Consider the following 26,960-nt stretch of genomic DNA (forward strand, 5'->3'; position numbering starts at 1 on the left):
CCTTTCAGTAATTGATATGAAAGTATTGTACCTTCAGCATATCTGTCTTATTCACTTGACTCCTTACATTGAAGTATATGGCACTAATAACAGAACAACGCCTTTGTCTATTTTCTAGCCTTTGTGTCCTTGACCTTCCATACTAGCTTACTAATTTATTGCCTTTAATTCCAGCTTTGCTTTTTTTCTTTCTGGCTCTACGCTCAGGTTTCCATTCCACTGCCAAGCTGGTTTAAACTCCCCCCAACAGCACTAGCCAACCTCCTTGCCAAGATATTGACCCCATTCCTGTTGAGTTGCAACCTATCTGGCTTGTATAGGTCCCACCTTGCCCCAAAGTGGGCCTCCTCAGCCATGTATTCAGCTGCATTAACCTCCAATTTCTGTGCCACTGGGAGGCACCTGGAAGTTACTGCTTTTCAGATCCAACTTTTTAATTTTTTTCCTAGCACCTTGAAATCTGCCTGCAGGACCTCATTTCCTTTTTCTACCAATATCATTTCTATTGTGACTTCTAGCGGTTCACCATCCCCATAGAATGTTCTGCAGCCATTCAAGACTTCCTTGACCCTGGCTTCTGACCCAGACAATATACCATCCTTAGCCCAAGCCCTTTGACTGACATCTGTAAATTGAAGTCAGGCTTTAAATAAAGAAGTTTCATGCCTTGTCTCTTTTTTGTTTTTCTCCCTCCACTGATGTAAAAATTCCCTTTTACTAATAAAGTCAGAGGAAGTTGTGTTTAAACTGTACAGTACTCTGGTCAGTCCACACGTCGAGTATTGTGTCCAGTAATGCAACTTGTAAGTGGAAATCTTTCATATAATACAGTAAGAGGAAAAAAAACATCATGGCCAGAATATTGCCGTCGTGGGGGCAGGCCTGACACGCCGACACGTAAAATGACTCAAGATGACGTTGGGCATGCATCCTGACGTCATCGTGTGCCATTTCGATATTGCGTTCGGCGGGCACGCGCCAGAGGTGGCTGCATGCTCGCCGAACTGTCAAAGGCCTATTAAGGCCATTAGGAAAGTAATCTAGCTCATTAACAGCACTAGCTGTTAAGGTTGGTGGGCAGGCGAAGAGCCCAAGCGGCCTTCGCGTTTTTCAGGAAACCTCATCCACAGGCGAGGATGAGGTTTAATAAAATAATTTAATTAAATTTGTGAAATGCACAAACATGTCCCAGCTCATGTGACATTGTCATATGAGGGGACATGTTTAAATAATTTTTTAGATCATTTATTCAAAGTTTTCATTACCAACTTAATCTCCCTGAGGCAACTCCGTGCCTCAGGGAGATTGCTGCACTCTTTTGTGCACACAGGCCCCAACTCTCCCTCCTCCCCGTGCCCGCACAGGTAGCGCTGAGCACTACCAGCCACATATTATGCTGGGCATGCCCACATAAAATGGCAGCACGCAGCTGATCGCGGGCGGCGATCGGCCCTGCACCTGTCCCTGCCCTGCCCGCCCGACATAGGTAAATTGCAGCCCCATGAATGTCATGACACAATTTTTCCTATTTTCATACTTTATTTACTTGTGCACCATGTGGTATTTATTTGTAGACCAGCTGATAGGCTTAGCTGATTTTTGCATCCAGTTAATATGATTACTTCATGAACTATACTAATTGAGGACTGGAATGCAGTTCAAGAGCATTTGATTAGTGGTTATGACAGGTTATTTTATCTCTTTATAATAAATTGTTAACATTATATTAGGAAATTATGTGCATTTGCTGCCGTATCTTCAAATTACTCTGATCCACCTGCCTGTGCCAGAGAAGTAACTGATCTGATCCTTGCTAGCTTGGACAATTGTTCTTTTTCTCCCCCCGCCTTTCGTCAATAAGCATTGATTTGCCCCTGTTTATAAAATAAAATTGTCATCACAACTGAAGTCTTGATCAGGCTAAAGCATCTTGAGCCAGCTTTTTTTCTGCTTGTAATCTCTAAATCTTTAATTAAAGGTGTTAGATGTAATTTATTGAAAAATATCAACTGCTGTCTCTGAAAGCTTTTGCAAAACTTCTCCACCTTCTGCTATACTGCTTTAGTTGCTAATTCTCCTAATGGGAAAGTTGACCTTTTTCCTTTTTAGGCTCACACTTCCACTCCAACTCTAATCTTGATAATCGTGGCAAAAAAAACTGTCTCAATAGTTTCATTCTTATGTGCAGCTATACCCAATCACATCTGTCTGATCCTATGCACTCTGGTGTCCAATAAGACTTAAGTGTTGCTGATATCTCCGAATCTCTCAATCACAATGTTACGGCGCAGAAGGAGGCTATTCGGCCCATTGTGTCTGCACCAGCTCTCTGAATGAGCATTATGACTCAGTGCATTCTCCTGCCTTTTCCCTGTACCCTTGTTTCTATTCAAATAATCATCTAATGCCCTTGTGAATGCCTCGGTTGTACCTGCCTCCACCACACTTCCAGGCAGTGCAGTCCAAACTTGAACCATTCGCTGTGTGAAAAAGTTTCTTCTCGCATCACGTTTGCTTCTTTTGCAAATAACTTTAAATCTGTGCCCTCTGGTTATCGATCCTTTTATGAGCGGGAACAGTTTCTCCCTATCTACTCTATCCAGCCCCCTCATGATTTTGAATACCTCTATCAAATCTCCTCTTGACCTTCTCCTCTCCAAGGAGAACAATCCCAACCTCTCCAATCTTATCTTCATAACTGAACTGTCTCATCCCTGGAACCATTCTTCTGCACTCTTTCCAATGTGTTCACATCCTTCCTATAGTGGGACACCCAGAACTGTACACAGTACTCCAGCTGAGATCTAACTAGTGTCTTATATAAGCTCAGCATTATCTCCCTGCTCTTGTACTCCCTATGCCCCTATTAATAAAGCCCAGATACTGTCTGCTTTATTAACTGCTCTCTCCACCTGCCCTGCCGCCTTCAATGATCTATGCACATATACACCCAGGTCCCTCTACTCCTGCACCCTCTTAAGAGTTGTACCCCTTATTTTTTATTGTTTGTCCATGTTCTTCCTACCAGAATGCATCACCTCACACTTCTCCACATTGAACTTCATCTGCCACCAATCTGCTCACTTCACCAACTTGTCTTTGTCCTTTTGAAGTTCTATACTGTCCTCCTTGCAGTTTACAATACTTCCAAGTTTTGTATCATCCGCAAACTTTGAAATTGTCCCTTGCACACCAAGATCTAGATCATCAATATATATGAGGAAAACCAAGAATCCCAAAACCAACCCCTGGGGAACTCCACTACAAACTGACCATAATGCTTTGTTCCCTATTACTTAGCCAACTTTGTATCCACGTTGTACTGTCCCTTTCTAGTAGTGCTCAAGATGTGTAGATCTGAACTTGGACATACCCTGTGATGTCTGTTCATTCTATTATTCCCAGTCAACTTTTCCTTCTCTTTGCAAATTTGTCTGTGTTTATCTAAATACCTCTCTATTGCCAGTAGATTTTAAAGCTGTGGAAGTTTCTGTTAACCCTCAAATTGTCCATTAATAATCAAAGGTCATTACCTTTTCTTGATTATCAGTGTGGAGTTTGACATTGGTATTCTACTGGTAAATTACTGGCAGTTATTTTTTTGAACTCTGTTCATGAAACTTCGAATTGAATGTAGCTCTTTACACCATTTTCAAAAGTGCCTTTACCTGTACAGCAGTTGATGACTCATCCTTTGACACCTTTTTCATGCATTCAAGGCTTCGTAGTATATTTTTTCTCATTTTCTTTCTCTCTCTCTCTCTCTCTTTCTTTCTTTCTCCTGGCAGGAATTGCAGGATTTTTCCTTTTTTCCCTTGTGGAAAAAAATGAGTTACATAGTTATGTATTACTCTACACTGCTAAATTTTATTTGCTTTACAGTAGTTTACTATACCCACCTCCTGTCCCATCCACAGCCGCTCTTCATTTAAGTTAATTGATTGTGTCCTTTTTTCCTTTCTTCCTTTCTCTTTGTTTCCTCTTTCCTTTTGCTTACTTTACTCCTTCCTTAATACTAATTCCCTCTTCCTTTTTTTTATGCCTCACCATGCTGTTAGTGAATCCATTGTTTCCCATAACCCCATAAAAATGGAATTTGTTGCCCCTCTTCCACCAATAGTCTTAATATGCCAAATTATTATGACTACAAATTTTATCACATGTTTTAGTCTCTTCAAACTTGGTGTTTTTGCCTATGATATTTGGCTCTTCTCCTAGGTGTCTTAATATATATTAAAAAAACTACTGATGCACGCTAGAAATGACTCTGGAACTCATAAGTTCCAAATTAGGAAAATATAGTTATATTTATTTTTTGAAAAAAAGAAAATTAAGTTGAGAATAGATTTTCAAGACCCTTATAACTGCTGAGAAGCATTAGTATCAGTAGATTATGTAAATGCAGAATTAGTGTAATGCTTTTGATTTGTGAGGACCTGAATGAATCTAAGGAATAAAGCCCTTGTATTTATACACCTTTCACAATCTCAGAACATTTCAAAATGTTTCACTGCCAATGAAAACACATAGTTAAGCACAGCTTTCATATTTTAGAGATAAGGTATACACATGGATAATGAAATTCTCTTCAGAATACACATTGTCATCCTAATGAGGGCGTTAGAATGTAGTTGCTGCAATACTCCCTGTCTACAGCCTAAATCCCTGACCTAATGCTGTCTCTCACCTGACTCTCCCTACTTCCTGTCCAACATGTCCTCTGACTGAACAGCACTTTGCCTCAGTACCATTGCTGAGGCAGATTTAACCTTAACAACTGGAGGATGTGCTTGGTGTAAGGCAACAGAGTAGAGCAGGTAGAACATCACATTTGACTGGAGTATAACAGGTGAGTCAGTAAGGATGGGACAATCACTGCCTTAAATTCATAGGAATGATGTGGAAGTTCATTAAAATATGTATCAGGATTGGTGTGATAAATTTAAGCAGGCTGTTTATTTGTCATGTATCTCTTTAAATGTGTAGTTTTGGAGCTGGAAGAATTTCATTTGTCAACTTTGACCCATGTCTGGGAAGTTGAAATGAAGCTCAAGCTTTTATCTATCCATGAAAATTATTATTTTTTATTTCTATATGGAGGTACGAGAAGCAAGTGGCAGCGTCTATTTAAAATACTTTTAAAAATATTTTTCTCCTTTCTTAGTATTCAGAAGACATAAAGCATAAAACAACTCTACTGGAACTGCAAAAGATGTTCACCTATCTCATGGTAAGTATTTAACTGAATTGTAAGAGTTGATACAAAAGCAAAATACTGCAGATGCTACACATCTGAAACGAAAACAGAAATTGATGGAAACATTCAGCATGTCTGGCAGTATCTGTGGAGTGAGAAACCGAGGTAACATTCCAGGCTTGTGACCTATCACCAGAACTTGAAAAAGTGATAGATTTTGAGCAAGTGAAAGCAGGGAGGGTGGGAAAAAGAACAAAAGGGAAGTTCTGTGGGTTGGAGAGCAGGAGAGATTAAATGACAAAAAGGTTCATGGTGCAAAACCAAAGGAATGGTATTGGGACAAGTAATGAAACAAAATCTGTGTCTAGAGGATAATGAAAACAGAAAATGCTGCTAATATTCAGCAGACCAAGTAGCATCTATGGAGAGAAACAGTGTGAATGGTTCAGGTCAGTGAGCCTTAATTCAGTTTCTCCTCAGTTGCTGGCTGACCTGCTGAATATTTCTAGCATTTTCTGTTTTATTTCAGATTTCCAGCATTTCTTGTATTTTGCTTTTGTATATGTGTCATCCGAAGGTGTGAGTGACTGGACCATGAATAGCTGCTGTCCAAAAGCAAAGAAAAAGAAAAAAAAGAGAAGCAAGGGAGAGAAAAAAAACAAAGCTGCAAAGAAAAAGAGACAAAATGGAGGCTGAACCTTAAAATTGTTGAATCCAAAAGGCTGTAAAGTGCCCAATTGAAGGATGAGGTGCTTTTCTTCAAGCTTGCATTGAGATTCGTTGGAATACTGCAAGAGGCTGAGGACAGATAAGTCAGAATGTGAGCTAGGTGGAGAATTAAAATGTCAGGTGTCTGGAAGCTCAAGGTCTTATTTCTAATTTTCAAAGTTCTGCTGAAAGGTCACAGACGTGAAACATTGGCCTGAGGAACCCCCGACGTCATCCCGGTCCCTTTAAATTTTTAGGAAGGCGGGCGGACAGCGAAATCAGCTGTCCGCCCGCCAACCTGTCAATGGCCAATTGAGGCCATTGACAGGCTAATTAAGATAATTAAAGACCTGCCTGTCCAACCTTAAGGCTGGCGGGCAGGCCAGGAGCCCCAGCGTTTTAAAAAAGTGTAATAAAGTTTATGTCCTTTTTATTAACATATCCCATCTCGTGTGACATTGTCACATGAGGGGGACATGTTAATTTTTAAATTTTTCTATTTTTAAAGTTTTTTGCACTGTCAGTAATCTCGTTGAGATGGCACTTTGTCTCAGGGAGCAGTGCGCGCGAAAGAGCGCATTTTGACAGTTGGGGAATCCTCCCTCCCCTCCCCCGCACAGGAAGTGTGTAGCGCTTCCTGCCGGTCAGGCTGCTGGGCGGGCCCACTCAAAATGGCGGCGGGCCCCATTTCAGTGGCGGGGGTCAGCTGTCCGCCTGCTGCTGAGTCAGCGGGGCCCGCACGCCCACCAAGGGCAAAATTCTGCCCATTAACTCTTTTTGCCGCTTCATCCTGTCAGACCTGTTGAATATTTCCATTTTCAATTTCAGTTTCCATTTGTTATAAGCATTAATGTTTGTAGCAGTGATGGATTTAATATTCTAAATGATTAATTTATTTTGAAATATCTGCTTGTTTAGGAAAGTGAGCGCAAAGCATATAACCCAAGACCATTCTGCAAAACCTACACCATGGACAAACAACCATTGAACACTGGGGAACAGAAAGATATGACTGAATTTTTCACTGATCTGATTACAAAAATTGAAGAAATGTCCTCTGACTTGGTAAATTTGAAATACATTTTTCATATTTGTTTAACATCAGAAAACGAAAGCTATAATTTGTCTAAAAGTGTCCTGATTTTTTTCAAATTAGAAAAACACAGTGAAAAGCTTATTTGGAGGAGTTATAACGAATAATGTAGTATCTTTGGTAAGTGTGCCTAATTTTTGAAATGTCAGAAGGTTGAGCATCTTTTCTTATGAAAGTTAATAGTGTCTATGGTAAATGCTAAAATTGCAACTCTTTTTAAATCCAGGATTGTGAACATGTTAGCCAGACAGCTGAGGAGTTCTACACAGTTAGATGCCAAGTGGCTGATATGAAAAACATTTATGTGAGTTATGTCCAATTTTGTAAGCTGAAACAATGGCAAGTGTTAATGTCTGAATTAATAAAGATAAATGATCTTCAAAAAGCCCCTAAAGTGGAAGCATTGCAGGGCATTTAACATGCCCAGCATCACCCCTCATGTCATGTCTGCTTAATATTTTCAGAATAAAATATACATGATGAGGAATAATGTTGGAAAGTCCTGTATTATTTGGAAAAAGTAAACTTTTTAAAAAATCTATGGAAAAATGTTTGTTATCCTTCTTTATTCACTGAATTATTGCCTCCTTTAAAATGTAATTAGTGATGGCTGTTGCAATAGAAAATAAACTTTCTACAATAGAAGGACCAGCATTATTTTTTAAAATTGTTTAATTTGTAATCACATATTTTGCTTTCTCGTGACTGCAAATAATCTTCATGCACCAGAAGGGACATTTTGTCATTATATTAAAATTGCAAAGTTTTGCTTATTAATGTGGATTAGATCAGCATTTTTAAATGTCTTGAAGTCAGTCCAGCATGTCAAACTTATTTTTAATTGTATAATGCAATATTTATTTTGGATATATTTTACTGTCTGGGTCAGACATGGCTCAGTTTAGTAGCACTCTGACCTCTGAGTCACATGGTTCTGGGTTCATTATCTAACTCTAGGGCTTGCGCACAAAAATCTGCGCTGACACTACAGCGCAATACGGAGGGATTGCTGCACTGTCAGAATTTTCTGTCATCTTTCGAATGAGACATTAAACTGAGTCATCACCTGTTTGCTTGAGTAGATGTAAAAGAGTTGATGGCATAATTTCAAAGAAGAGTAGAGGAGTTGTCTTTGGTATCTTGACCAGTATTATCCCTCAATTGGCATCACAAAAAAAACATTATCTGGTCTTTATTATATTATTGTTTGTGGGAGTTTGCTGTGTGTGAATTGACTGCCATGTTTCCTACTTTACAACAGTGATTACATTTCAAAAAGTGCTTCATTGAATGTAAAGCACTTTGAGATTTTCTGGTGGTTGTGAAAGGCATTATATAAATGTGTTTCCCTTTTTAGGAGTCGCTTGATGAAGTTACTATCAAAGATACTCTGGAAGGTGATAACATGTATACTTGTTCCCAATGTGGAAAGAAAGTACGGGCTGAGAAAAGGTTTGACTTAACTGTAAATACATCTGGATGCTTTCATTTAAGTGTTCCACAGTAATATCTTTTACAGTGTAGTATTTTTAAATTAGTAAGCATGATGGTATCTCTTAAACATCCAACAGCATGACTGCTAATATTTTTTGATTAATGGAATGTGCAAATCATTGAAAAAACCTTATATTAAACTTTTTATCTGTGTATTTTGGAATGATTCCAATTGTGCTGCTGTGGAAATATTTCCCTTCTCTCCACCATGGTTCTACATCTGCAACTTGGATGTTACCTGTGTGAAATAGGAAAAAAAAGTAGATCATGAAGGGATGTCTTTGCATGAGATATAATCTGTTTTGTATTTTAAGTCAATCGAAATATTTCTAAATAATTTGACATAGGCATGAACTATTACTGAATTCAGTTCTATTGTACACTTGTAATAATCAGACAGGTAACAATTTCCCTGTGGTTGCTACTTTTCTTGTCTTTCACAGGGCTTGTTTCAAGAAATTACCTCGAATCTTAAGTTTCAATACTATGCGATACACTTTCAATATGGTTACAATGATGAAAGAAAAAGTCAATACTCACTTCTCTTTTCCTCTGCGCCTTGACATGACTCCATACACTGAAGATTATCTTATGGGCAAAAATGACCGCATAGATGGTACTGTAATGATTTTATCCAGTTTAAAAATATAGCTTCACTGCAAAATACTTTTAATTATTCAGTTTTGCTGTGAAATGTACAGTTATTCACCATTCCCTGATTTTTGGTAACTAATTTTGGTACCTGTGCTACTGATAGTAATTCTCAAGATGTAAAATGCAGTTTCCTATAGAGCTTAAATACTTTATATTAATTGATGTTTTCTTTCCATAGTTTTGCATTTTCTGAAATTGAACCTTAGATGCAGACTTCAAAATCATAATAGCTATAGCTGCATTTTCTTATGGTGGGTTACTGCTAGGGAGGTTAATACTGAACCATCTTTAAAAGGAAAAAGAAAGCTAGGTGGGGTAAATCTGTGCAAGGTTCTCTCTCTAACATGTCTTTTTAATTAATTATGAAAAATGTTGTGTTCTTGAGCTGTCCAGCAAATGCATAATACCGTTTGTCATAACTTAGTAGAAAATGTTATGTGGATGATTTTTAGAGAATTTAAGGCTCCCTGTATCTGATTCCCTTGTCCATTTGCTATGGCAGAATAGGTTAAGAGCACTTCTTGCTTTTGCCCTGGGGTTACTGCACCAATTTCCATCAGTTTGATGCTGCTACTTGCTCATTGATAAGGACTTACCAGTGTTTGAGTCACAACCACAGCAGTCTTTATAATTAAGCATAAAAATAACTGCATGCCTGACAATGCTATGCTGAAGTGAACATAGTAACAGAGATGGTTTTAATTGTCATTTTAGGTTTCAAAGAGAATGGTGAAGTTAAACAAAGTGAAAGCTTTGAGTATGATTTAATAGGAGTAACAGTACACACAGGGACAGCAGATGGAGGACATTACTACAGTTTTATCAGAGATATTGTGAATCTTCATGCTTACAAAAATAACAAATGGTAAGTAGGTGTTTATAGTGCCAATTTTCTTTTAAAGTCGGTTGTATAAGCTTGTTATGAAAAAAACATTCTATTTTCTTTCCCCTAATATAGTTCTATATTTATTAACGATTAAAAGTATCTTCATTATTGGCTTCATGCCAACTAAATGAAATGTTCTTTGGTACAAAATTATGTTAAAGTTTCTGGGTAACACTGGGAAAAAGCTAATAGCATTTGCTTTAGGAGCTGCAGTTTTACCTCCTTATTTTTTTAGGTATCTGTTTAATGACGCTGAGGTAAAACCATTTGATTCTACCCAACTTGCCTCTGAATGCTTTGGTGGAGAAATGACAGTAAGTTATTGTTTTTTTTTTCTGTAGCTTAAAGGAAAATTAAATGCAAGTGGTGATGTTACGCCTTTTCTGGCATTCACTTTGCTCTCCACTTAATTACAATCATTGGATGTCAGCATATCCTATTCCCCTGCTCACTTATTTAGAATACTCTATTCAACTAAGAATTGTAAGTAAGTTCCATGATTGAGAATGTTATATTTATGTTCAAACCCTTCCCTTAGTTGGGTGCTCCACAACACTGGCCTTTACAGAAGAAATATACATCCATAGTGATATCATTTACCCATTTTTCCTGGGAAAAAGATGTTGCAGTCTCAAAGTGAAAACAAAACTATTTGTCTCGAAAAATAAGTAATTTAGAGCAAAGATACGCTGAAAAGAATAAATAAATTAAACAAGACAATTTTACAGAAGCATTTCCTTTATTTTCAGTGTACTTTTTGGATAGAAGAGACTAATATTGAAATGCGCATTACTAATTTTTCAGGGTTATTTCTCTTTTCAAAAAAACACTCCTAAGTTTTGAGGGAGGCAGCCTTGTGTAGAGAAGTGATGCCCAGCTTTACAAAAGAATTCACCTGGCCTTTGCCTGATATCACATTTTCTGTTGGGCAGCCACAAGACTTGTGATAATTTATTGTTGATGAGGATAGGTCAGGAAGGTAGTAGTGAAAATGACCATACACTTATTTTTCTAGTTTTGGGAACTCTGATAATTTTTGGCTTCTTCACTTGACTAAAACAACTTGGTTTGGCGATCTGTTTATTTTCAAAACTGGATTGATGGCACCATTGGGAAATATAATGTGTGGCTCAGCCCAAATATCAAAAGGTTCCTGGTCTCAAAGTGTACAATTAAATGGAGAGGGATTGCAGAACGTGATGATACAGAGGGATCTGGGTGTCTTGGTACATGAATCACAAAAGGTTAGTATGTAGATACAGCAAATAATTAGGAAGACAAATGGAATGTTGGTGTTTATTATAAGGGGGAATGGAATATAAAAGTAGGGAAGTTTACTGCAGCTGTACAGGGCATTGGTGAGACTACATCTGGAATACAGTTATCAGTTTTGGTCCCCTTATTTGAAAAAAAAAATTGCATTAGAAGCAGTATAGAAAAGGTTCACTAGACTCATTCCTGGGATGAAGGGCTTAACCTATGAAGAAAGGTTGAACAGATTGGGCCTATACCCATTAGATATAGAAGAATGAGAGGTGATTTTATTGCAACATGTAAGATCCTGAGGAGACTTGATAGGGTAGATACCAGGAGGATGTTTCCACTTGTGGGGGAGACTAGAACTAGGAGACACAGCTTAAAAATAAGGGCCCTTTTAAGACTGAGACGAGGATTTTTTTTATCCCTGAGGGTCGTTAGTATGTGGAATTCTCTTCCCAAGAGAGGAGTGGAGGATGGGTCCTTGAATTTATTCAAGGTAGAGTTAGACAGATTTTTGATGGACAAGGGAGTCAAGAGTTGTGGGGGTCAGATGGGAAAGTGGAGTTGAGACAACAATCAGATCAGCCATGATCTTATTGAATGGTGGAGTAGGCTTGAAGGGGCGAATGGCCTACTCCTGCAACTAAGTCCTATATTCCTATGCCTCCCCTCAGTTAGCTACTTTCATCCGGGTGGAGATGGTGATGCTAACATCAACATTCTGGGCAAGGAGGAGAAGAAGCAGCCATGGTCCCTGCTCCTGATTGATATCTAGTGACCTTTACTAGGACGTTCCTAAGTGAGGATTAATTGTTGTGCCCCCTCCCACCATCCTCGCCAACCCCCACCCCCTAATCAAATAGTATGCCAACACTGACCAGCCAGTCTCTTAGATAAGCATTAGAAAATGCCTGATACCTTGGATGTAAGGAATCAACACCTTCAAGTTAGAAGGGAGAACAATTGACTGAAAATATCCTATTTGCCTGTGTTTTACTGTAAAACTAGATTATCTGCCAGGTGCATTCTCATTTTTGGATAAAAATGCCCAAATATTTAATTAAATGTCAATGCCACATTTGATTCATAACCACTGTATTGAATTTTAGCAGTGCAAAAGATCTTTACTATTTCTCTCAACTCTGACAATGTATCCACAAAATAATTTTGATCCTTTTTGCTTTTCTTTCATCCTGTCCACATAACCGTTTTTCTTCCTTGCAACGTTCTCTACAAGCGACCTACTTGTAGAGTTTAACAGTACCTTTCAGTAATCAGTGCCTTTATTACTTACCCCACTTCCTGGACCCGCCAAACATCATCTACACTATTTGGTTTAATCAAGCTTGTTTGCCACCTTCTATTTAATGTCCAGTTAACATTTTCTGTGCAACAAATAGTTACAAACATTTAATATTACAGGGCTTTACACATGTTACTTGTCAAGTTCCAGATATTGAATAATGCAAAAGTTTAATTTAAATTTTCATTTTGTTTAGACCAAGACTTATGATTCTGTCACAGACAAGTTCATGGATTTTTCCTTTGAAAAGGTAAGTATTTTGGAGGATAATTAGGATTTAATGTTTTTTTTTATTCTTTGGAGATGATGATCATTATCTAGTAGTTGTATATCTCTTGTAATGCTTTTTTTAACCCTCTTCCCCACCACCCCCTTTCAGCATTTTGTCTTGCTTGTCTAGATAAAGCATGAGCGTAGTGGGGAGAGGCCCAACTGAGTGTTAGAATAAATGTTTTCACTGACAAGTTCTTTCTAAAGTGTGGCAGGCATATTTGTTCACTTAAGAGAGATAAATAAAATTAATTTGTATATCTTCAGTTTTAGTGTGAAAAGACATTTCACCCATAATTTAAATTGTAAATTCTGCCTTGGAACCCATGTCCTGAAAATTAGAATGCGATTTTAATTGTGTTAATCAGACTTTTATTGTGCTAATGAGTTTTTTATTATGCCACTTGTGATATTGACTGACATTGCACATGGGGGGATAAAGACGAAGTGCAGTATTGAGATCAAGCAAAGTGTGGGAGGAAGATGGAGCACAAGCAGATGTAGAGAGGGAGGAAGAGAACCATGAGAAAAAGGAGTAAGCAGGGTGAATGGAAAAAAATAAACCAAGTACTTCCCTACAGTGACTGAGGGATAGCTTCCTTGGTTACCCATGCATATTTTCTAATGACCCAGCAGAGGAGGATTGGTGGATGCAGGGTAGTAGCTTTTTGTTTACCGACTTAACAAGAAAACCTGCAGTTTGCAGGGAGCTAAAGTTTCTGCTTGCCACTCCTAATTTGCATGGCTCAAATTGGGATCTCTGAATGTGGAGATAATGGGTGTGAATTTACACCTCAACAGTGTAGACGTTGCTTGTGTTAAATACCTCTATTATATTTATGTACATTGTAGGAATACCGTTGATCGCGGCGTATAAGACGACCCCATTTTCTGGCCCCAAAAAATTATGTCTTTGCACATACTCGACCTACAAGTCGACGTCCCCCCACCCCCCTCCCTTTCAGCCATGACATGCTATACTAGCAATAGTCAGCCTCAATTTTTCACCCCACCAATGGATGTTTAACTTAGCAGTACCTTATAACTGGGCACAAGGGATCGAGCGGGTGATACATGCTGTGTTGCGAAGATGTGTAGGATATTAAGGCACACCAACACAGAGCAGGCCCCGTGTGATAAAGATGGTGACCACCATACTCATGCTTTCGGTTTACTTTTATATTTGGGGTATAAGTCAACTCCTGCTTTTGGAGGGATCTCTAGAGGCTTCAGACGTCCACTTATAAGCTCACATCTACAGTATTGGATGTTACATCAGTTATAGAGGATATCTGTTGTTAAAGGTTTGCTTGTGATAAAATGTGTAATCAGGGAAAATCTAAACCACTAATGGGAATAAACAGAAATGGTTTGTAAATTTAATTTTTTAATTCGGTTGAGGACTCCTGTTATTAGTTACAGGGACAAAAGTTCATGATGCGCAGATTTGTATGCACGGCTATTCATTGGACTGGCTGCATTTCCATTGTTTGCTGCTTAAATATACAGGTCTCCATTAAATGGACTAGTGTTGATGTCAATGGGTAGTAATTACAGATCATGAATTGATCTACATTATTCAAAAGCTGAAAAACTTTTGATTTTTGATTATGAAGCCATGTGCAAGATTAAATTTACATTGCCTGCAACACAATCACCCTTGCCGCCCAGTTGCCTACTACAATGTTGTCTAGGTTCTCCATTCAAGGACTGTCACTTTGGTGAGGTATTGTTACTACTGGCATCTTTGGAACCATTTGCCACATTAGGAGAGATAGTGAGGAAAACTGAGAGGTGTTGCCAATTATTTTATTTAAGGGAGAAATAAACTGATTTGGAGAAAAGTCATTTTACTTGCTTATTCCTAGACCAGAGTGGAGGGTGCTTAACGGTAATCCTGCACAACTATTTAACTATTAGTTGATCTCCTGTGATGGCGGCCGGTGACTAGTGGAGTTCCGCAGGGGTCAGTGTTGGGACCACAACTTTTCACTTTATACATTAATGATCTAGATGAAGGAACTGAGGGCATCCTGGCTAAGTTTGCAGATGATACGAAGATAGGTGGAGGGACAGGTAGTATTGAGGAGGCGGGGAGGCTGCAGAAGGATTTAGACAGGTTAGGAGAAAGGGCAAAGAAGTGGCAGATGGAATACAACGTGGGGAAGTGTGAGGTCATGCACTTTGGTAGGAAGAATAGAGGCATAGACTATTTTCTAAATGGGGAGAGAATTCAGAAATCTGGAGTGCAAAGGGACTTGGGAGTCCTAGTCCAGGATTCTCTAAGGTTAACTTGTAGGTTGAGTCGGTAGTTAGGAAGGCAAATGCAATGTTGGCATTTATTTCGAGAGGACTAGAATATAAAAACAGGGATGCGCTGCTGAGGCTTTATAAGGCTCTGGTCAGACCACATTTAGAATATTGTGAGCAATTTTGGGCCCCGTATCTCAGGAAGGATGTTCTTGCCCTGGAGAGGGTCCAGAGGAGGTTCACAAAAACGATCCCAGGAATGAAAGGCTTAACATATGAGGAACGTTTGAGGACTCTGGGTCTATACTTGATGGAGCTTAGAAGGATGAGGGGGGATCTGATTGAAACTTACAGAATACTGAAAGGCCTGGATAGAGTGGACGTGGGGAAGATGTTTCCATTAGTAGGAGAGACTAGGACCCGAGGGCACAGCCTCAGAGTAAAGGGAAGACCTTTTAGAACAGAGATGAGGAGAAACTTCTTTAGCCAGAGAGTGGTGAATTTATGGAATTCATTGCCACAGAAGGCTGTGGAGGCCAGGTCAGTGAGTGTATTTAAGACCGAAATAGATAGGTTCTTGATTGGTAAGGGGATCAAAGGTTACGGGGAGAAGGCGGGAGAATGGGGTTGAGAAACTTATCAGCCATGATTGAATGGCGGAGCAGACTCGATGAGCCAAATGGCCTAATTTCTGCTCCTATGTCTTATGGTCTTATGGATACAGTACAGACTAAGGCAGGAAATTTGGTAACCCCTACTTGTTGCTTTGTTTTTCCTTTTTGTCCCACCAGTTTCTCTCTTTCTTGGTGCTACTGCTTGTTTTCACATTTTTTTCACACTCCGTATTATATTCCTTCTTTTCACCTTGTATGGGTGTGGTGGGGAGCTACCTTGCCTTTTGTAGTTGCCTTCCCTTTCTCCTCCAGTCACGTATGTTTTCCCACCTACTCCTTTTCCATTGTCCCCAAGCCCTTCACCTTTCAACCATCTTTTCACTCCTACCTCTTCTGCTCTGAACAACCATCCAACCCCATATCATGCCCTCCCCATTGCTTTGTTATCATTCACCTCACCCTTAACCCTTTACCCATTGATCTTTTCTGTCAACAAACCACAAGTGGATAACTAGTTGGCTTCAAAATTCAACCAATGGTCTTTTTAAATATTGAAGTCCCATTAAATGGAGAAAGATTTTGGTGTGTCTCTTTCTCTCCCCACCTCCCTGTTTAATATACTGTTAAAAAATTTTGGAACACAACAAAAGCTGCAACAGATAAATCATCAGAACATTGTCACCATTTTGTGTGTCTCAAACTTAACTTCGGATTCTTTTCAATAAAGATGTTACCTTTAGTAAATATTTTTAATTGGCCCCTTTTTTCCAAAATTATCTGAAGAAAAGTGCTGGGGCTCTAGAAAAATATCCCACAAGTACGACTGATTGCACCTGGGGAAATTTTATTTTGGTTAAATCCTCATTTTGGATAATAGAAATTTCAGTTACTGATAAAAAAGCTAGTGCACGAAGAAATTTCAGAAAACATTTTAGATGATTTTATGGGATCTTGATGGTAGGTATATGCAATCACTGATTGATATACTCTATAAAATAGCTGCAATTGTGTGGCACCTTTAGCAATACATTCATCATCTATAAGAGGAACCGATACTGCACTTATGAGTTTTCAATCAAACCTGTTCCCCGTGTACAAACCTAGCGTCATAATTATATACTTTGCCAAGGGAAGAAATGCCTGAGGTTTTAGTTTGCTGATGCAGTATTTTGATCTTAGACACACAGCGCATACATGCTATTTTACAAGCGTGTGGACACAGAGGAAGAAAATGGGAAGGAGTACAGCTTTGATGTTTCACCAGAACTTTTGGAGGTATTGTGGTATTTTTCTGACTTGTTGACTCTACTTTATTGGAAAAAATGTTGACGGAAAAGATTGGAAGTAATGTTTGATAGGTGTACAAAAAAACAAGAAAAGACCATCAAGTCTGCCCCATTATATTGATGGTGCAACCCCATTTACCTTCCACACACCCCCTAGCAGTGCTATATCCTGGGAAAGCAAAATAACATATGGCTGAAAATTTCTAGGAAATCCTTCTATAACCCCCAAAGGTAAACAGACAATTAAACTATATCCAATTTCCTTATTTGAGAAGCAAATCAGGTCCTCTAAAAGCCTGCATTTTTAAAAATAAATAACTCTTGATTAGAAAGCTGTCTATGTAGAGTAATGGGTTAATGCATATGTTAATGAGACCATGATTATATTGATGATTTAACTGTGATATCAGTAGTCAGATGACCGAGAGGCACCAAGAGAGCTAGGAGTCTGCTTCCTGAATACCATGTGCTTACCCTGAGGTCTTTGTAAATAGTTCTTAATAAAAGGTTTGGAGTTAAATTTTACCGGCTATCTCAAGCCTGTCAAAGGGAAGCAAAGCCTCATTGAGTTTAGGTAAGTGAAGAAAATGATAGTCGTGAAACCTCACTGACGCTCGGCAACAACATCAAAAGACACCAAATTGGTCTGCCCATTTCTGGGTCGAGAATCATCAGGGTAGGCAGCGAGGGCCCTAACTGGAGGACTCGCGTCACCCTGAAATTGGACCTCAAGCCTCAATAACAATTCTGAAAGCTGCTGGTGCCTATTGCATCTTCAAAGGTAGCTAATACATTTCATGAGGATGATTGTCTGGCTGCTTAACCTGTTACCAGTGGTCCCAAGGTGAGTACCAGCATAAGGGTCGTGGTGGATGCTGGAACAGGCAACCAGGGTGGAGAATGATGGTGATGATTGTGGGGTAAGAGAAACACTCTTGCTCCTTCTGAATCCAAAGAAAGGCTTTTGTAAGAACTTGCGTAAGGGGAAAAAAACCTGCCTTTAGCTGGCTACAATGGCCATTGAAGAACCTTGACTGGGGAAGGCTTGACACAAACCCTACTGGTCACGTCTCGCTATTTGTGAGGGTACCTAAAACAGCTGTTAGGTTCCTTGCACATGAAAATGAAGGGCCTAATGCCTTTTTTAGATGGCCACCAGTGATGACTGGTTGCTCACTCACAATTTTAGGATGTTGGCCCCCAAAATTTTGGTCTTACTGCATCAGTTTTATGTCAGTAAAACAGGCACAACGATGTCCAATTTCTAAGCCCTCATCTTTTGTACCTTATCCTTGCAACTAAAAGGTCATAAGCTTTGGTATTGTCCTGGTTGCCTTTCTCTGCAGGCTCAATATTCTTCACCACGTGCACCACGTGTATGTGCGAATATACCAAAGACTTATAAGGCCTATGTTTCATGCACATGTTCAATATCCTAGCAAAACCACCTAAAATTATATTTACATGCCATGTATAACCTCACATTATGCACTTTTGAAGAATAATCAGATACCATCCCTGAGCCTCTACCTTGATTTGTTGTGCTTAATTGGGCTTCTGCGTTATATAAATCTGCCTGGCATTTCTCAACCTTGGGTTAAAAGTCATTTATCATACGTGAGGTCAACTCTCACCTAAGGTAATATAAATCAGTCTATAGCCTATTGATTTATGCTGAATTAGAAAAAATGTGCATATAGATTAGTATTAAACCTGATGTTAGTGGTTGCATTTAAGCACTTTTCTAGATCATTAATGAAAATTATCTTTATTATACCGGGTTCAAGTCATACTTCAGAGCTTGTTCACAAAATTCAAGGCTGATCCTCCAGTGCAGCCCTGAGGGATCACTGCAGTGCTGAATTCTTTTGGATGAGACGTTAAATCGAGACTCCATCTGCCTGCTCAGGTGGATGTAAAACAGGCTTGTCCAACCTTTTCGCGTGGGGGGCAACATTTCAACTTCTTTCTCGCTCAAGGGGCCGATGAGCAAATTTTGGAAAGATAAAGTTTGGCAGAACATTAAACATGAATTTTTTTTAAAAAGCTGTTGTATGATAAGAAAATTTGCTGAGCAAAAAATGTCAAAACAATAAATTGATAATTTTTTTTAAAAAAGAGTAATACATAAAGATGACCAATAGAGAGTGAAAGGGTGTATGCATGTGCATCTGTGTGTCCAGCTCACTCCCAGTCTCAGGTGCTCGCTCACTCACCCTCACCCAATGAGAGTGGGTGAAGTGCGTAATGGTGTGTGGGAGTGAGGGTCAATGCGAACCCCGAGACTGGGAGTGAGCCAAACACACACTCTCGCCTCCCTCTCACCCCTCACACACACATGCACCCCTCCCTCTCACACACACCTTCGCTCACTCGCTCGACCACCCTCCCTCACTCCCACCCACCCTCGTTTTCCGCCCTCCCTCGCTTGCCCACCCACCACCCGCTCTCATTCACTCACTCGCCCGTCCACCCACCCGCCCTCGCTCGCCCGCCCGGCCGCCCACCCACCCACTCTCGCTCGCTCGCCCGGCCACCCTCCCACCCACCCAACCACCCTCGCTTACCTGGCCGCCACCCTTGCTCGCCTAGCCGCCCTCCCAAACACCCACCCTTGCACGACAGCCCTCCCTCTCCACCTGCCTTCGCTCGCCCACCCACCTTCGCTCGACCAACCACCCTCCCTCCCCCACACCCTCCCCCCTCACCCGACGGCCCTCCCTCCCAGCCACCTGCACTTGACCGACGGCCCTCCCTCCCAACCTCACGCCCTCGCCCGATGGCCCTGTCTCCCTCCCTCCCACCCTCACCCAACGGCCCACCCTCCCCCCGCCCCAACCGCCTGCCCTCGCCCAACAGCCCACCCTCCCTCCTCCCCAACCGCCTGACCTCGCCCAACGGCCCACCCTCCCCCCTCCCTTCTAATGCCCGCCATTGCCCGACGGCCCACCCAACTACCCGCCCTCGCCCGACGGCCCCCTCTCCCTACCACACGTCGTCGCCAGACAGCCCTGCCTCCCTTCCAAACACCCGCTCTCCCTCCCAACCACTTGCCCGACGGCCCACCCTCCCCCTCCCCCTCCCTCCCAACCACTTGCCCTCGCCCGACTGCCCACCCTCCCTCCCAACCAACCACCCACCCTCACCCGACATCCTTCCAACCATCCCTCCCTCCCACCCACCCTCGTCTGCCCGCCGGCCCTCCCTCATTCGCCCTCCCGCCCACCTTCCCATCCTCGCCCGCCCACTCCCTCCACTTTGCTCTCAGCCCACCCACCTTCGCTCACTTACCCTCACCCACCCTGCCCCCTGGGGCCCGCCCTACCTCCCAGCACCCTCACACTCTCTGTCACTCACTCTCACTTACTCTCACTCCACAGGTATTGGGGTGCAATGAGAGGGGAAGAGAGATCTGGAGAGTGGCCTGGGGGGCGACCGAACGTTTGTCTACTCTAAGAGCCTTTGGAAAGCAGTGGGAGCTGGGGCAATGTGGGATGGAGCCCGGGGCAGGAGGCAAATGCCTGGCCCAGTACGCCCCACAAAGTCTCTATCTCCAAATATTCGCAGCTACTTATTTTCGCTGCTGTTCCAATCACAACCTGTTACTGTCCCGTGTTTGCATCAGCAGCAAATATGGGAGAGAAAAAGGCTGTTTTTGCAGGAGTAGCCCCTTGCATAAATCTGGTACATCCTGGCCAATATGGCCAAAAAAGCCTTAATCAATATCACAAAAAAACAGATTATGTGGTCGTTATCACATTGCTGTTTGTAGAGTTTGCTATGTGCCAATTGGTTGCATGTTTTCTACATTACAGCAGTGACTGCAGTTCTAAAGTATTTCATTGGCTGAAAAGTGCTTTGAGACATCTGGTAGTTATGAAAAGCACTATATAAATGCAAGTCTTTTTTCCCCTTTCTGCTATTTTGTTGAGGCGTCCAACATGCTGCACACAAACTGTAATGATAAGTATAAAATGGTGTTGAATATATGCGAAATGAATGTTCCTTTTTAAAAGAATATTAAGGAAAATGCAGTGAACATTTGTTCTTGAACAAATCTCAATTTTAGTGCATAAAAATCTTCATTGCTGCTTCACCTTGAGGATTTTTCTCAGTGACTTTTTTATATTGTAGTGGATCTGGCATGACAACATGCAGTTTCTGCAGGACAAGAACATCTTTGAGCATACCTACTTTGGGTAAGTGCTGTTGGATTGAAATCTGACCTTGCATCAATGTAACTTGTCTAGACTATTGGAGAGTCACATTGGGGGAAAAAAAATAATGAAAAAATAAATTCTGTTTTTCCAGTTTTATGTGGCAGTTATGCAGTAGTATCCCTAGCACATTACCAGACCCAAAAGCAGTATCGCTTATGACTGCTAAGGTGAGTGTTTGTTTCATAGTTGACTTTTGCAGATAAAACTTCAGAAACAGATATGTCCTTTTCATTTTTAAAATAAAGGATTGTCGAGTCATATATATGATTGTTAACATTGAATGTTTCTTTGATTGTAGCTAAGCACCTCTTTTGTCCTGGAAACATTTATCCATTCCAAAGAAAAGGCAAGTGCAAGTTATTAAATATATCATACTGCAAATAATGTACATGAATAAAATATGAATAAGAAAGGTGCAAGTATAATAACTACTGCAGCTGCTGGAAACCTGAAATAAAAAGTGCTGGAAAAGCTCATCAGATCTGGCAGCATCTGTGGAGAGAGAAACAGAGTTAACATTTCAAGACCAATATGACTCTTCGTCGGAATGGAGTATTTATCTTGTTTTTAATTGTAACATATGAATTTGTTAATTCAATAGAACAGTATATTGCTTTATGAAATCGCACAATGTCAAAAATGTAGATATGGCCCCTGGTAGCCTGATAGGTATGAGGGTCATGGTTAATTTCTGGTATGTGGCTAATTAACCAACATTGGCTAGGGAACCCGTGTGAGTGAGCAGATGCAGGGTGTGGGGTGGGGGACTGGTGGAAGTAACCATGCTTCATGCTCAGAGTGTTACTTTGTTGCAACTTTGGCATGTGAATAAGTCGGAATGTTAGATAAGGATATTATCGGGATTGGTTGCCAAAATCCCCAGTTCAGATTCATATTTAGAGGCGATTATATATGCCGCTGGAGCCACATTGCATTGTGAGTTGCTTCCATCAACAGAGGAGTGTTTGGCATGAAACGGTTGGATGTATTGATACAGGAGGAAATACATTTTTCTGTTGGTTTCTGTCACTTCTCAGAATCTAGTATTGTGATCTTGACCATTGAAATGTCTGTTCATGCATTTACTAACCACATCATATTTTGAGGGGACGGGGAATTTAGAATTTATGGATCAACTAATTAACCTTTTGATCGATCTTTTTCCTTCCCTCATAAAGCATCAAGTTTATAAATTTTAGATTATGGACGGCATGCCATAACCTGGTATTACAATTCTTTTTTTTCATAGCCCACCATGTTGCAATGGATTGAGCTTTTGACAAAACAATTTAATAACAGCCAGGCAGCTTGTGAGGTGAGGAACCTATCAGATCCATTGGTAACATTCTTTAACTCTGTTTTAAATGACTGCTTTTAAAGTGCTAAAGGAAAAGAGTTTCTAACTAGATATTTAAACTGTCAGCTGTGATGTTGCTGGAGCTTCACTGCCTATTCTTCATTTGTTATATTCCAGAAACCTCAGAATAACCCCAAGCCACAAAAGGCAGGGTGCAACAATTTCAGGATTCTGTCCCTTTAAAACATGGATGTGTGTCTAGTTGACTCTGCTTGTACATAACTCCACCTTTCTTTTACTCATTTTAGGATTGTTCCTATATATCCAGTTCCTTGTAGATCAATTTAAATCATTTAGTAGGTTTAAAACCTATTTACTTTTATGTTGTAGGAAAATCTCTCCAGCATTCATCTTCGTCTTCAAAAAATATCTTTTATTGTCTCCAGCTGAGAACTGAGTCTTTTTTTTTTTCTCTTCAAATCCACACAGCAGCTGACAAACACATGTCATGCAGCACATATACCAAGTAGTACTAAATCATTAAATGTTGTGCACCCAGTAGGTGTCTGTAGCTTCATAGATCCTAAAGGCAATGCATCTTAAGTATTGTGTTTCTACAACGAAAATGTGATTGTTCAAGTGACCACAGTCTATTATGTTAATTATGTTTGTTGATTTACTTGAGCTAATCAAAGCAGCTACATTAACTAGACACATATAAAAAGCAATTAATGAATAGTTTTTTATGCAAAGTTATTATTTATTGACCAACAAGCTCCACAAACTCTCAAGTCACTTAAACAATGTTTTAACAGGACCATTAAGTGAGTATGTTGTTTATTCACACATGGGTAAAGTTCATATAGCATAAATAGTTTGAAAATTACATAGGTTACCTGAAGAACTAAACTTGTCCATAAAATAGACCAGTGAGTCACTCTAATGATGTGTGGTCATGCACAAGTGAACTATAAAATGTTAAATTAAAAATTTTATGCAATTTAAAATATGAAGTAACATTTTCCTGTTTAATAATTCTTAGGAATGCTCTTCTTTCTTCACCTCTGTTCCATATGATACTGTTTTATATCAGAAGAAATTAAAGCATGGAATGAGAAAGGGCCATTCACCAACCAAGCCTCTTACACAAATCATGTACCTTATCAAGGATTCTATTTAATATCCTTAGAGCACACCCTCATAAAATAGTTCTGATTTCCAATAATAATCAAGTAGAGCTACAGAGTAGAAAATGACCAGTATGTACAGGATAAACAAATGCTAATCCTTTTCCCCATTTACGAATGAATAGAACTGATCTGAATTTCCTTGTGGCTTTTCAGTTGTTGCATTTGCTGTGCCTAAAAAGGGTGCACTGAGGTAATTTACATGGAAATGAATATCAGAAACCTATGAAGTCAGATTGCCTGCTCTAGCACTAGGTGCAGTTCAAGGACAAGCTGCTCCCCCAAAAACTGGTTGTGTATTTTTATGAGCCATTATTTACGTCTCGAAACGACAGACCACTCTTTTTCAAAAAGGTCTTTATTTTTGGCCTTATAAATAAGAGATTTTCAATCTCAAATTGCTGCAGACTGTCTCTTTTGCTCAAGTGATTGACACCTTGTCTGGTGAGGTGATTCTTTTTTTTTCTTAACATTACAACAGTGGTTAAACTTCAAGCGCTCTAAGGTGTTTTGGGACGTCCTGTGATCATGAAGGATTCTTTATAAATATGAGTCTTTTTTGCAAGTAGAAGAGGAGCAGCAGTAATAAGCCCCTCTTGTGGCTGCTAAACATATTTATCTGGCCCTCTTCAGGGCCACTTTCAACTGCTTCACTAATAAAGGGCAGCAGGAATCCTCCTTCAGTCTTTCCATACAATTGCTCCATTCTACAATCCATAAAGAGAGAACCCTTGCAGTCAAATCTGCTTCATCCTCCGATCTCCAAATTTTTAGTGTACACAACCACACTTGTTTCCTTTTCATCTACAATAAAGAATGACTTATCACTATCATACTACCCTCTTATCCACTTTTCCCATGGCTACATATCATTGCTCCTAAGTGAATGTCCACTTACGGGAGATTTATAGAGGGACTAAACTGTGTTTCTGGAATATGGTGATGGGAATGATTTGGCCCTCAGACTTCTCGAGCACAGATCCCAAATGGACCTGCTATAGACTGTGAACTCTCCACAGGTGCAGGGACAGCCTGGCTCAGCCTGCCTTCTGGCTCCTGGACAGTCATGGGTAGTGGGCAGAGAACTGTTGTGGGAGTGCTGCTATCCAGAGACAAAGCATCATATTCCATGACCACATTATTCCTGACTTGGAGCCTCTGTGTTACCATGGTAAAGAAATTTCCTTTTCTGAATTATTTAATTTTTTTTGTTAGATTTTTAACGTGTTTGTTCCTACACCTTGGTTTTATTGTGGAACTGAAAATACCTTGTTATTGGGTATCACTTTGACAATAATGCAACCTAATTTGTTGCTGACATGCCCTCTAAAATCTGCTGAAATGCAAGCTGCTGACAAAAAAAACCTGTACCTTAAACAACTACACCTCTTTCCTGACACATCCAGAATACAGATAACTAGTTGCTTTGTGTATGGATTTTTGAGTTGAATAATCAGCAACACTATATGCCTGATAGTGGAAACTTATTGATATAATGATATAGTTGCATGTATATATTAATTCCAGTGTTGAGTGTGAAATAGTGAGAATTGTAACATGGAGCTTTTGTTCAAACGCTCCGGATTATTTTGGTATAATTTCAAAATGCTAATTTAGTCTTTTGTCTATACAGTGGTTTTTGGACCGAATGGCAGATGATGATTGGTGGCCAATGCAAATCCTCATTAAGTGTCCAAATCAGATTGTGAGACAGGTATGAAGTGCTTTAGTTCAGTTGGAGTAATTGCAATTAATGACAGTATTTTTCATCATTAAAGCATATTTCACAGAGACTATTTTCCATGGCCATTCTAATTTGTGATATCTTTGTAGTTAATACTTTCAGTAATAAAATTGTATTGATAAAATTTAAGATGTGATTATAAAATCCTTTCCCTTTACACCTTACTTTGGGCTCTGCAGATGTTCCAGCGTTTATGCATTCATGTGATTCAGAGGCTCCGACCAGTGCACGCACACCTCTACCTGCAACCAGGAATGGAAGATGGGTAATGACAAAATCACTTCTATATTTCTGAATGTATTTTGTAAAGAATAGGCTTTGATTTCCATCTGAAGTAATACCAATTCTCCCTCTCCACAGCCAAATCCTTATTTTGTTCCAGTATTCTGGAGGATGAGCATAATCTCAAACTCCTTGAATGACTCAACTGCTCTGACTATCGCCTCCTACTCCACCCCCACCTCCTCACTCCACCCCCACCTCCTCACTCCACCCCCACCTCCTCACCATCCTCACCTCCAATGCCATGTATGAAAAATGCTCAGTTCTTCTCAAACTACTTGCCCACTCTTTTTAGCCATTGCCACTTCCCAACTCCATCCTTCTCTTGTGCAACCCCAACCTTTCTCTACCTCATTCCTCTCCAGTTCACATCCTGTCCTCTCAAACCCATCTCCTGCTCCTCCTTGCATATACACACTAATGATAGCCAACTCTAGCTCTCCACTGATACAAAAGCAAAATACTGCAGATGCTGAAAATCTCAAATAAAAACAAAAAAGGCTGGAAATGCCCCATTCTGATGAAAAGTCATCAACCTGAAACGTTAACTTTGTTTCTCTCCAACATTTCCAGCAATTTTTGTTTTTAGTCTAGCTTTCTACTAATGTGCTGCCTAACTATTTGTTTCACATCGTTTAAATAGCCAAGATTTTCTTGAGCATAACGAATTGATAAGACCAAAGTCACAACATTGGGCTCCTGCCAGAAAATGCATGCCCTAACTTCTGATTCCTACTCCCTCCCTCATTCTTTATTCAAGCTTCCTGGTGTGTACATAAGTACATAAAATATGAATTTAATGTTCTGTAGTTCGAGCCTGTCCAATTAAAATCCACGCATAATTACAGTATTGGTCCAGCAAGACTGATAGTGTTACGTGTCAAATTTGATTATTTGTATTATAATTATAGAAGGTTCAACATTTTTCTTAATTTTCAAAAGTAAACTTGATAATCTGGTAAATAGCAGTCAACATGTATTCAGGAGAAGACCACCCTGTCTGATCAATCTCCTTGACTTCTTAGATGTTGCAACCTAAGTGTACTGCAAAGCTCTGCATGGTCTACCATGACTTACAAAAGGCCTTTGATAAAGTTCCACACAAGAGGCTATTTGAAATTTACAGTGCAGACGGTGTCCATTTGACACATTGTGCCTATATGGTTTTCAGACCCCCTGGAAACCGCCTCCATGGATTTAAAATAAATTCTATGG

The 26,960-nt window shown here is 40.0% G+C and overlaps 1 protein-coding gene across 1 annotated transcript in view; it reads left to right on the top strand.

The window, feature by feature from the left end:
• Positions 1–26,960, top strand: part of usp34 (ubiquitin specific peptidase 34) — a 273,481-nt gene that overhangs the window by 174,769 nt on the left and 71,752 nt on the right. The window contains exons 43-58 of the mRNA XM_078556887.1: positions 5,165–5,230; positions 6,824–6,970; positions 7,062–7,118; positions 7,225–7,302; positions 8,356–8,450; positions 8,936–9,108; positions 9,861–10,011; positions 10,268–10,346; positions 12,792–12,845; positions 16,909–17,004; positions 21,150–21,214; positions 21,327–21,402; positions 21,534–21,581; positions 22,485–22,550; positions 25,353–25,433; positions 25,643–25,728. Coding sequence (XP_078413013.1) covers positions 5,165–5,230; positions 6,824–6,970; positions 7,062–7,118; positions 7,225–7,302; positions 8,356–8,450; positions 8,936–9,108; positions 9,861–10,011; positions 10,268–10,346; positions 12,792–12,845; positions 16,909–17,004; positions 21,150–21,214; positions 21,327–21,402; positions 21,534–21,581; positions 22,485–22,550; positions 25,353–25,433; positions 25,643–25,728 — 1,418 coding nt within the window. The remainder of the gene's footprint in view (positions 1–5,164; positions 5,231–6,823; positions 6,971–7,061; positions 7,119–7,224; positions 7,303–8,355; positions 8,451–8,935; positions 9,109–9,860; positions 10,012–10,267; positions 10,347–12,791; positions 12,846–16,908; positions 17,005–21,149; positions 21,215–21,326; positions 21,403–21,533; positions 21,582–22,484; positions 22,551–25,352; positions 25,434–25,642; positions 25,729–26,960) is intronic.

Source organism: Cetorhinus maximus, chromosome 14 (genome assembly GCF_964194155.1).
Source record: "Cetorhinus maximus chromosome 14, sCetMax3.hap1.1, whole genome shotgun sequence".
NCBI lineage: Eukaryota > Metazoa > Chordata > Chondrichthyes > Lamniformes > Cetorhinidae > Cetorhinus > Cetorhinus maximus.